Source organism: Clinocottus analis, unplaced genomic scaffold, assembly GCF_023055335.1.
Source record: "Clinocottus analis isolate CAN_PGR_092001 unplaced genomic scaffold, fCliAna1.0.p SCAF_12, whole genome shotgun sequence".
NCBI classification, from domain to species: Eukaryota; Metazoa; Chordata; class Actinopteri; order Perciformes; family Cottidae; genus Clinocottus; species Clinocottus analis.
The window spans coordinates 14,683,506-14,695,339 of record NW_027175843.1 but is presented as its reverse complement, the minus strand read 5'-3'; the positions used below and the strand labels follow the sequence as shown (position 1 = coordinate 14,695,339).

Genomic DNA, 11,834 nt, shown 5'->3' with positions numbered 1-11,834 from the left:
TGGTGTGGGGTTGAATCCAACACCCAGTACATGTTGGTGGATCTGCCCCCCAAATGTAAGCATATGGAGACATGGTGTGGGTAAATGTGGAGATAGAAGATACTCACCCCATGCGATGGGTAGGAAATCCATCCTAACTCCCCTTGGCTTGCTTTAGAGTCTAACAGGTTGACTGTGGAGAGGAAGAGAAAGAGAGAGGGAAAACAAAGAGAACATATGAGTGTCTAGTCCTTGTTAGCCCCAATTAGCCTTCATCTAATCCAGCAGGAGGGATCACCAACCTCCAGCACTGATCATGACTTTATTTACTCAGCTGCCACACACACACACACACACACACACACACACACACACACACACACACACAAACGCTACACTTATCCTACGCTGACCAACAGAGAGAGTCGGCTTCAAAGCAGTTGGCCGGACAAAACTGGCTCCAACACAGATATCCTGAAAAGATATTGAACTGAAATAGAGCCAACATTTTTTTTTTAAACACAACGAGAAGTCTCATACTTTTGACCCACCTATACTTAGACACACACAAACCCTCCCACACACACACACACACACACACACTCATAGTGATTGAAAGAAAACCGCATCAAATCTCAATTCGGATGCATTCCGAAGTTTCAGAGGTGGTCAGAAATGCAATTGGCCTCACTGAAACAAAATACAACTAAATTATAATTTCCTTTGTGCCAGGAATTCATTCATATAAAACAGAAACTAAGATTACAGAGAAGGAATGCTGTGTCTAATGGATGGAATATGACACATCAGGCAGGGAGCTGGAGTGTGAAGGTGCAAGTCAAGGGTTTGGGTTTCATCTGGAGAACGTTATGGTCCCAAAGCAGCAGTGTTAGTACTTAAGGTGCTCGGTGTCATGACATGATGGTCACCTTATGCCAATTCTATTCCACACCTTCACAGACCAAATCCGTCCACAGTGCCAAGTGCAGGTCACGTTGGTGCACACAGGAGCGGATTCTCCTGAGCGACCCTTTATGTCGGCTGAAATCCACTCCAACACAGAAATGAACCACTCTAGCTATACTATTCTTAGTATGTACACATGGCTGTGGTGTGAATTATTGTCATCAAGCACAACTGTCGGTATGGACCATGACATATGAAGTGGGGAATGTAAAGGCAGCCTTGTGCTCCATGGATTCCTCACTTCAAACCGGCACTGCGTTTTGGCACCAGACTCTGTTTGGGTCCATCAAGACACAACAGCTAAATACAGCTTGTGAGTACTTCCACCTCGATTGAAATACCATAAACTGTTGAAGTGGCGACAATAAAACTGAGGAAAATAAATTGGTGATATATTTCCATCAGTTACATGTTTAACTTGTGTTCCTTTACAGTTTCCCAAACCGAGACCAGAGAAAATGCACATGATGCTTTGTTGTAACGTGAGATGAACAGATAAGCCGAGCGGGTGGAGGTTTGACAAATGGTGATACAACGATTGTCAACAAGATTAATTTAAAGAAAGATGCTCAAACTGGCTTTGCGTGCTAGCATTGTTTGCTCGCCTCTTTTGGGTATAAATCTTGAAAAGAATAATTCACCTACGTTTATATGTATTCATCCCCCCTATAAAAAAAATGTGGCTGTGATCGAATTGCACACTCAGCAACCTGCATGAGAAAGTGTAGGATTGATAATCCGCTTTAAATAAATAAAACAACAAGGTCTCACCGTTCTAATAGTCTCTTCTTCTTATTTTTACCCTGAAACTGACTCAGCTTCTTCCTTGTTAGAGAGCGAATCAGTCCACAGCTCGACACACACAAACAAGTGCCTACTTACACACACAGACACACACTTACCCAAGCGAGCGCACGCATACAAAACTAAGTGAAGCAGCAGTAGTGCAGTCAGGCCCTGCAGCTGTAGCTCTATTCACTGTGAGAATATGAGGAATACAATCCCCCTGTACGCTCCCATTCAAAGCCTCAGTAAGCAAGAGTGTACACATCTCCGAAGACAGCCAAAGAGAGTATTTGTGGGTCAGGAGGGACTGTCGTGGATGCTGTGAAAACTATTTTAGTTCACAAGCAGCATGAACTAAATGTGGAGAGAAAAGGGATTTTGCCGCTGCGTGAACTAATTGTTGTTCCACACTAGAATAAAAGGTTAAGATGGAAATCATTCACTTTCTTCAGGCGAGTCTGATAACTATCAGCCAATGTGGCATAATAAAGAGTGTGAAAGGGAAAGTGGAGAAGAAAGGAAGACCCACACACACACACACACACACACACACACATTGTTATCACATTCCAGGGTCGAAAATGTACTGAACTGAGGCTCACCTGAGCTGAGCCAGTTGAGTGGCAGTAGACACATTCCTATTAGAGTCTAATGAAGCTATCTGTTCATGTCAGATAATAGCAGCTCAGCATCCAGGGCCATTGCTTCCAATTTACATTTCTCAACGAGCCGATCCCACCACTCAAATTGGGCCGAGCGGGGGAATTTGAGAGCAGAAAATTAGACGGCTCTCATATCGCTGGAGGAAAAAAGACCCCTCCAGCTGCACTTGGCTGGGGAAATCAGCACCCACACACACATGCACACACATACACACACACACACACACACACACACACATACTCACAAATGCATGCATAAACACTAGCACTGTGCACGAAAGACAAAATTGCACCAAGAAATGCACCTTATCCGCGACGCTCGAGTAAACACACACTATGAAACACATGCATTTGTACTAAAACGTAATGGGACACATGCCTTTTGTATTTGTGCACTCTTTAAGATGTTCATCAAAACACACTTCCCCGCACATGCACACTCAAAAGAGGTACGAAATAAGAGCATGTACACAAACAGTCTTTCTCACTCTCACTCACACACACACACACGGCCGGTTAGCAAGCTAGCGTCAGCCAAGCATATAGCCCCTGCCCCATCAGGGAGTGCCTCTGAACGGGAACTAGGAGTATTAATAGCAAAGTGAGCCAGCCTGTCTGGGAGGGAGCAAAACATCACCGAGGTAGAAACAGGTGAATCAATATGTAAACCTATAGGCCCACCATCCAACACCCACACACACGAACGGACCCGGACGAAAGCGGAAGGATGAGAAGACGCAGGACGTTCTGCAAGGTTTCATGAACTGATGGGAATGAATGGATGTGGGCGTGGTGGTGGATGGGTGTCTACTGTGTCATCCAGCCAGTAAAGCTAATGAGCAAGTACATTTTTAACTCCTCACTTTGCAACGCTCTTCTTTTTCACTTGCTAGTGACCTACTATCGCTCGGCATAGCATATGTTGAAATATTCACATGAAACATTGGAGCTCGGATCTACAGGGGGCCCATTTTGCTCATAATTCAACAGCGACGTTCACCATCGCTGTCTGGCGCACACTTGAAACCAACACAGCCGCTCGCTTCCAGTAAAATATGACGACGTGAAAAACGATTCACAGCAGATGTGCATGGGAACGGGAATCCTCGGCCGCAGACACAATTAAAATGTCGAATGGGCGGAAGAAGAAGCTGTCAGTCAGACACGATGTCGTCGAATCAACACATGGCTTGATCAGTAAAGCAAGACCCCTGCATCTGGACCAGCGAGTCGCTCCACTCGGAATAGAAAAGAATAGAAAAGTTGCACCTGCGTGCGTGCGTAATGTATCTCCTGTGTTGTACGCACATGCAGAGGGCTTTGTCTTCGCAGCCTGGCTCTGTGCATGTAGAGGTTGGCAGGCCGCAGTGCAGGCAAAGCGAGGCGACTTGTGTCTGTGCTAAAGGGTGAAGTGTTCACCTCCCATTATGAATTATTCAAGTGCAGAGTCGCTCTGTCTGATGTTGCTGCTGCTTGCCCAACCCCTCTGCCCCCATTCCTCTTTCTTTCTTTCTTTCTTTCTTTCTTTATCTCTCTCTTTCTTTCTTTTTTTTGTGGTCTTTTCTACTTTCTTTCTTCTATCCATATACCACCTGCCGCATACTTACTGTATGTCTGTTGTACACAGAAACATGGAGGTTGAAATACTCACATAAAGGCATTCGTCAGCCCTGCTCACACACTGTACGATCTTATATCTCTTTACATATAAACCTGAGCACAACACACACCACAAAAGACACAAAGGCAAACCTTGCTAAATTGGGTTGTTTTCAATGTGAAGGCTAAAACCCATGCTGTTAAATGGCACTCTCCATCTGCAGCTCAATGTCTGGCCAACGCTCACATGTGAATATAGTGCTTTAATTTGCCTGGAGAAAGGGGTATATTTTTAAAGGAGGGGCACGTGTAAGCACATTCCCAGCACCTCTGAAAGGTACCATCGCTCACAGACGCCCATCCGTCCCAGCGGGGCTGCAGCGCCGGCTCTGCGGGCCGAGCCTCCCTCCCTGCCGGCTAAAAATACCCGAGGCCTCCCGGCGCCCTGCAGCGGGCGAACGTCACACCACGCCGCCACGCAAACGGGACACGCTGTTCCACAGTAGGGCAACCAACATACTTGGTGTTATTTTATTTTCGATTAAATGTGGGGGGGAAATATACATATCTATTTTCAAGCAACGGATCTTTTTTTTCTTTCTTTCTTTCTTCTTTTTTTTTTTTTTTTTTTTTTTTCCCCCAGGCGAAGTTCTAATGAATCCGCGCCACAAATGATATTCTGCCGGACTTCCAATGAACTTTTCTCCGAAGTTTTATACACGATCGTAACGACGTAATGAAAGCCCCACAGAAAGAGTGGCGGCTCGGTGCTGAGATGGGGAAGAAGATCACACGAAACACAGCTCAACCTCTGGTTTCCTTAAATATGGGGACGGAAATAATCAAATCATGATACGTTCCCTATGGTCCAGTTCAGAGTCTCGGTTTATTTTCCATTAAAACTATTTCTATTAATTTATTCTCTAAGTAATGAATTAATTTTCATGAAGTCAATGAAAAGTCCCATTAAGTATTCAAATTGGCGAAATAAGCTTTAATTAATTTCCTCATTTACTAATATCGATGTAATATAAACGACACACAGATGTCTACGATTATGATCTGATGCTTTTACGACTATGGATGTGATCGAAGTCTACAAGCAGGCCTCCTTTGTTAACTCTGGGGCTCGTTCATAATCTGCTGCGCGCTCCCGGGCTCCATCTGATCAGCAGCAAACTGTCGCCACGAAAATAAAAAGCCATGCAATAACTTTATTCTTTACACGTGTGGACACTGTTCAAGGTTTCGTGATTTGTCAGCCGAGTCGAAACATGAATGCAATATCAAAAGAAGACACGTGCACGTTTAGTGATTTAAAAAAAAAAAAACAGTTAGTGAAGCAGATCTGATATATAAAGCCTGGATAGTGTCCTCTGCTTAACTTAATTAATGCTTTACTTAATGAATGCTTTTTATGGTAAAATGCGGTGCAGGTCAGTGAACTTAATGATGATTTTATGATGTGCTTTACTTTACCTCTCCCCAGTATTTAGGATAAGACCTTTATTCCAGAGGAGCACGATGAGCTCCGTGTGCACAAACACACCATGACACGTTTCGGTCAGCCGAGGGAAGCAGCTCTGTGCTCAGCGTGAGTGTGTGTTACCATGTCATAGGTTCACAATTAATAATCTGTATGAATTTCTATAGGCTACGGAGCAGCTCGATACTGACACTCGCTGGTAGATTTACGTCTTGGAAAGGTGAATTGAATTGGCCGATGTGTTTCACATTTTGGAATTTAGCACTTTGAGGTTCTCTCTCTCTCTCTTTTCCTCTCTCCCTCTCTCTCTCTCTCTCTCTCTCTCTCTCTCCCTCTCTCTCTCCTCCCTCTTTTTCAAACTTATACCACTTTGAACTTCTCTCTCTCTCTCTCTCTCTCTCTCTCTCTCTCTCTCTCTCTCTCTCTCTCTCTCTCTCTCTCTCTCTCTCTCTCTCTCTCTCTCACACACACACACACACACACACACACACACACAGTCTTACCAGCAGATTGTATATTTTATCAGGGCGATGTTTATTTTATATGGTGTTCCTTCTTTTTTTTCCCCTCAGTGCTGCTAAATGAACATTAACTTTAAACCTCATTAAGCTCCTTAAATCTTCAGTATTATAAATGTTGAAAATCAAAGTTTGCGGGGCAAACGCAGTTCACGGATCGGCTGCAGGCCTGCGGGAGTTGACCTTGACACATATCACTTTTACTGCAACGTTTTTTTTTCTTCTCCCCAGCTTTCCAATTCGTCCACACGTGATTCCATGTGATAAAAGAAACCCACTCACAACGCATAAGCAGACACACGACGTGGAAAAACGACCAAACTGCAATCAATTAGTTACTTTTTTCAGGGTTCGGATGACGAGCCAACACAAATAACATATCCCTCCAAAAGGCCTATTTAGATTTTCGGTTCAAACTTCTGAAAGAACAATGAAATCTAAACATTTAAGAATAATTGTATATGAAGGTTAAGCTTCAGTGGGCTGGTTATCGGCCAATGCAGTTGCGGGGCCCCTCATACACACACACACACACACTCATCGGAAACACAATCGATGGAGTATTTTGGTTCAACTTTCCCTTTTGAATGTTCCTATTAGAAGAGGACTGCTGTCCTGACACCAACACTTTCCATCGGACAGGATGAGTTACTTTAACAGTTCTTATGGACGGATCAGGAAGATGCTTCTGAGCCTCCACTTCTGTCTGTGAACATACCGAATGTGATTACTAAAGGCTTACTCCAATTCAATTAATTACGTTATCGGCATTACGGTTTAAATCATTTCCACCTATGTTGATATCATCACGGCAAGCATCATGTTCTGAAAGAAATACACTATCCATGCATCGATATGCACAGTGACTGTTGTATTGCACCGTTGTGTTTCTTCCAGGGAATAACTGTAATTGTGAGCTTAGTCCCTTTAGACAGTTTGACCCAAATCTTCACCCAAATGTATCCCCCCTCCCTGTGGGCAGCTTTAACCTTTACACAACTCAGAGCACGCACGTGCCTTTCGTTTTTACTTTGGCCCCGCTACAAAACACTTCAACGATGACACGTATTTACAGGACGGGGAGCTGGCAGTGTTTTAGAAGGAGAGAGAGAGAGAGAGAGAGAAGAAAAAAGAGAAATAAAGCAAGTTAGGAAAATATGCAAGTAAAGAAACAGTCTGGTTCATGTGTTTCCACCACAGTTATGTTTGAAGAAGAGAGTGCTGAAAGTGGACCGGTCAGTTGTATTCTGCCGGGTCTCGAGCTATTACCACATGCGTATTACCGCTGGAGAAGTGGCCGAAACTTCGGCTGGAAATAAGTGAAATTAAATCGTAAATGTGTCGCCGGTTGAATTCAATTTGGATCTTAATTTCAAACACAGGGATGACATGACTCCATAAGATAGTCGGTTTACATAGCAGCCCCTCAAGTCAATTGTTTTAGATGTATTCAGGTCACAGCCTAAAAAAAACAACAGACATCCGCGTCTTTACGCACAATGCGATCGGTCTCCTCTTGTAGTGAATCGGCGAGACAGTCCGCGTACCACGGGGCGTCCACCCCCAATGCTGCTTTTGGATGAAACAGATCAACGTGAACCTCGAACGGAAACACAGACGCCGGAGTTTCTCAACATCTCTTCGCCCCACAACAACTCCGCGATGGGCGCTTCGGGAGCCGTCTCGCCATCGCTCACTTCACTCGACCACATTCAAATAACTGTTACCCCCCCCTTCACCCCCACCCACCCCTCTTCCTCCCCATGTTCGCGAGCGAGATTATCCGAAATGAGGTTACACTGTCTGCCTTGCTTGGATCTACTTTTATGACTGTCTAAATATTGCACGTTAGTGCTCACATTCCGGCTCTCCGTGATCCCCGGCGTCACCTCCACGCGCGTCACATCCCCGTGTTATGGTTATCCCTATAATTTGCCATAATAAAGTCCACGGCGAGGGTCGCACAGCACGGCTCCCGATGAGTGTTGTCGCGCACCATTTGCACACGCGCGCACACACACACACACACACACACACACACACACGTTGACACTCGTGTCCGCAGAGAGAGTTGACTTACCTTCATTGGGGGGGTAGATGACGGTAAACGCAGGAATAACGCAGGACAACAAAAGCGGTAAAATGAGAAGGAGTGATCGCGGATTGCAATCCATGGCGGCGGATCAGAGGTACATAACTCCATGAAGCCACTGACTGATCTGAGAGCGTCTTCTCTCCACGCAGCTTTCTCTCTCCCTCTCTCTCTCTCTTGCTCCGGCTCCCTCCGGTTGGAGCACTTTTCCGCTGGGTCCTACAGAGTCTGACAGACAGCAAGAAACACATCGCTCAAGTTCACCACGGGTCACTTTTGATCCTCCACGTCTTCTTGACGCGAGAGACACATTCAGTTCTTCAGCATGTTTTACAAGCTGAGTCCATGCGAAAGTGAAACTTTATTCCCTAAAATTGAGAGCAGGGAGTATTATTATTAGGAATATATCACAAAGGGTGACAGCATCCATGTGAGCTATAACTTAATCTGCTTTAATCAAACATGACGTTAGTTTGAACCAAATGGTTTGACTGTAAACAGAAAATATGTGACCTATGATTCTTATTTCTTTTTTTTCTTTTTTTTAGAGGCAAAAGAACCAGATGTTTTCAATAAAACAGCCAGTGGTGGCCTGTGACTTTGAATCTTACTCAATACAGTACAATAAGTGTCTTGGTTTTCATTTGGACTGCGGAGCAAACCGATATTGCTCAATAGCTACACACAGATTTTGAAATGGCAACGAGCAGAATGCTTTATCCGCTTATTTTGGAAATAACAGGCCGTCGGTTGTTCGGGTCAGAGAGAAAGTGATGCAAATTATACAAAGTTCATGGCAAAATGATGCATGTCAGCACGTATGTGTTGCTCATGTGGCTGTGCCTGGAGGAAAATGTACATTCATGTTAAATTCATAACTAATAGCCTCTTTGTGAGAAAAAAAAAAGCATTAAGTTCATCTCTACTGTTCACACGTGTCAACAGTTCTATTTGTCATTGTTTAGAGGGACATATTACATGCTTGTGTTTAGGTCTACTGTGTGCATTTTTCTGTGAGGGCCATTAGGGGCCCCTGACACCACAATACTTGATCCGCACTGAAAGACTGGGGTGGCAGTGTAACGTCAGGGCCCTCGCTGAGACGCCAGCTGTTGCGGTGGGGGGTTGGAGACTGGAGGTTTGGAAGGCATCTGACGTATGGAAAGCGTTAAAGGACACAGCGCACACAAGCAAACGCAGCTCCTCTTGGATTTGTAGAAGCTGCACAAAAAAAAATCTAATTACTTTATAGTTTCCTGAATGTAATTTATTGTGTGGCTGCAGCAGGAGGGTTGGCTCAGAGACACAAGACACGGCTGAAGAAATTCCTCCTGCATGGAATAAGACAACATGTTATCTGTTATAAAAAAAACTAATTTATTGAGCTTATTTCAATGTTTGAGAAAGAACTAAGGGGGATACCAAAAGTCACAGTTTAACTAATGCTAATGTTATGTTCCACTTTACAAACTCAATTTACTGTCTTTTTCCAAAACAATTATGGAAAAATTCCTGCATGATAGGAAACATTGTTGAATTTGAGGAAACGTGTAGAAGCTCTTTGATAAATGGCTGTTTTGTGTGGAGCGTTACTTTCACACGCTGCTGCATTTTCAGGTGGAAAATCTTTTTTTTGGGGTCTCAGTACATTATGTAGCGGCATGGAGATGTGCTCAAAAGTCCTTTAAAATTAACTGGAGCATTTCACAAAGCATTTGATGTAGATATTTTAGAACAAATGACTTGTCAGCAAACTCAGAGCGCCGTCATACTCTCAGAGATTTATTGCTCTCAGGTTGTTGATGGCTACGGTGAAGAATGATGCCGTGAGCTCTCTGGCCACATTATTAAGAGGCTGTGGCATGTGGATTTACAGCAGGTTTTAGACGGGCCAGCCTTCGTCATACATCATCTTCTACATCCCACTAATTCACTTATTACACACTGAAAGAGATTAATACAAGAGGCCCCACAGCGAACAATCAATTCAAAGGCTGCTTGTTCTGGGCTTGTAGTTTACCGATACGAGGATGCCGTTTCAGTGGAGAACATTCTGTGGAAACTACTGCATTTTTTTTGGAACGCTTTATACAGTATTCACGGAAAATTGTCAGAATTACAAATTCACTCGAGGTTGGAAAAGAAAGGGGGGTTTTGAACTCAATTTATTCTTCATTTGAATAAAATTACACATTACGTGCACTTTCCCAACACAGTTTGACATACACAAAGAAAGGTGCCCGAAGAACCTTAATACATTCACACCAATACTGTGAGAAAAAAAATAAAAAACAACAGAAAAAAAGTCATCACAAGAATTAAAATATGTGATCATATTGTGGTATGAGGAAAAATTTGACAGTCGGACGTGATCGGGAGTAATCGCTTTCATTTGGTTGCCTTCAGGGCGCTGTCGCTGTGTTTTCTGTCAATAAACATGCATGTTGGTTCTGACTAATTGTTGAAAGTCTGTTTGTAATTGTGGTGAATTGGAAAAATGCAACGGGTTCCTCCCGTCTCTCCGCTCCAACTTTTTTTCCCCCTCGTCTCAATGAGCGCTTGTCCATTCTTGAACGCTTGCCAATGGAACAATCCAGTATGAGATGGAGGAAAATATTGATTTAAAAGCCCCAATTGTAAGTCACGATGTGTCTGGACATGGCTGTACGGGGCCGCAAACTCACAGAACAGATGTTGTTTGGGAGCAGCTTTGAAGCCGCTAAAGGCCGGGCTTCCTTACACAGCAACATACAAACACACAAGCAGAGAGGCTGACTGTGTTTACTGCTCGCTGTCAGTACCCTCTCCTTCCCTGTGGTTCTCAGGCGGCACATTCCTCCATACTCACAGCGCACAGAAGGCGGAGAAACCAGCGGATTGCTGGCATGTAATATTACCCCCACCCCCCACAATTTCTTACCATCCAGCACCACCACTGCTCATCTTTTTTTATTTTGTAACAGCCCTACAGGGGATTGACAAAAAAAAATCCAATGGCCTACTTATTGTTGGAAATAAAGCACAATTTAGATGCTTTTTTTCTTTTTTCTTATACCCATGTGCATTATAACAACACCAATACAACATGTATCCTTCCATTCCAGAAGGATAATAGTCGATTTAAAAAAAAAAATACATATAATTCTGACAATATTTACATTAAAAAAAAATTCAGCATTAATTGTTTCCCATCCTTTAAAAAGTTTAATGGGAAAATAATATAAATGTTTTGAAAGGATGTACAAACTACCAACATGCACTCGCTACCATTTAATAGAGACGGTACTACTTTCTTCTTTTACAGAATGTGTTAATATTATCATGAGGCTCAACCTGATTGAATGGGAAGGCAAATAAAGGACATGTCTGCGTGTCATTAGCACGTATTTTTGGGCTTTTTGCGCGTCGTTTTTACGTCGCGAGGTTAACGTTGTGAAACGGTAACACACGGCGTACGAATGACTCTTAAAAAAACCCAAATTATTGCACGCTAAATGACCTGCAAAGTGTTGTATCATTCATATGCCATCTGGTGAGAGCGGGCTGAATAGCTAGATCAAAATCAGAGAAAGCCGGTGCCTCCGATTTTGATCTCTGACAGTTTCGCACAGTTGCAACCGATTTCCAGTGGAAGTTTGTGATTTAGCGCGAGGCATTGTGTTTGAAACGCGTTCATGTCAGCGTCGCACAAGCAGCGCTCACTCTTATCTAATGATGAATGTGTCTAGTTGAGTGTGTCGAGATGT

The 11,834-nt window shown here is 43.6% G+C and overlaps 1 protein-coding gene across 5 annotated transcripts in view; it reads right to left on the bottom strand.

Moving 5' to 3' along the window:
• The window catches only part of epha3 (eph receptor A3), a 90,040-nt gene extending 81,816 nt beyond the window's left edge, over window positions 1–8,224 (bottom strand). For all 5 annotated transcript variants that reach the window (XM_068572892.1, XM_068572894.1, XM_068572893.1 and 2 more), the window contains exons 1-2: window positions 8,077–8,224; window positions 108–172 (exon numbers count right to left, since the gene is read on the bottom strand). In XM_068572892.1, coding sequence (XP_068428993.1) covers window positions 108–172; window positions 8,077–8,170 — 159 coding nt within the window. In that variant the 5' untranslated portion in view covers window positions 8,171–8,224. The remainder of the gene's footprint in view (window positions 1–107; window positions 173–8,076) is intronic.
• Window positions 8,225–11,834: the final 3,610 nt, after the last annotated feature.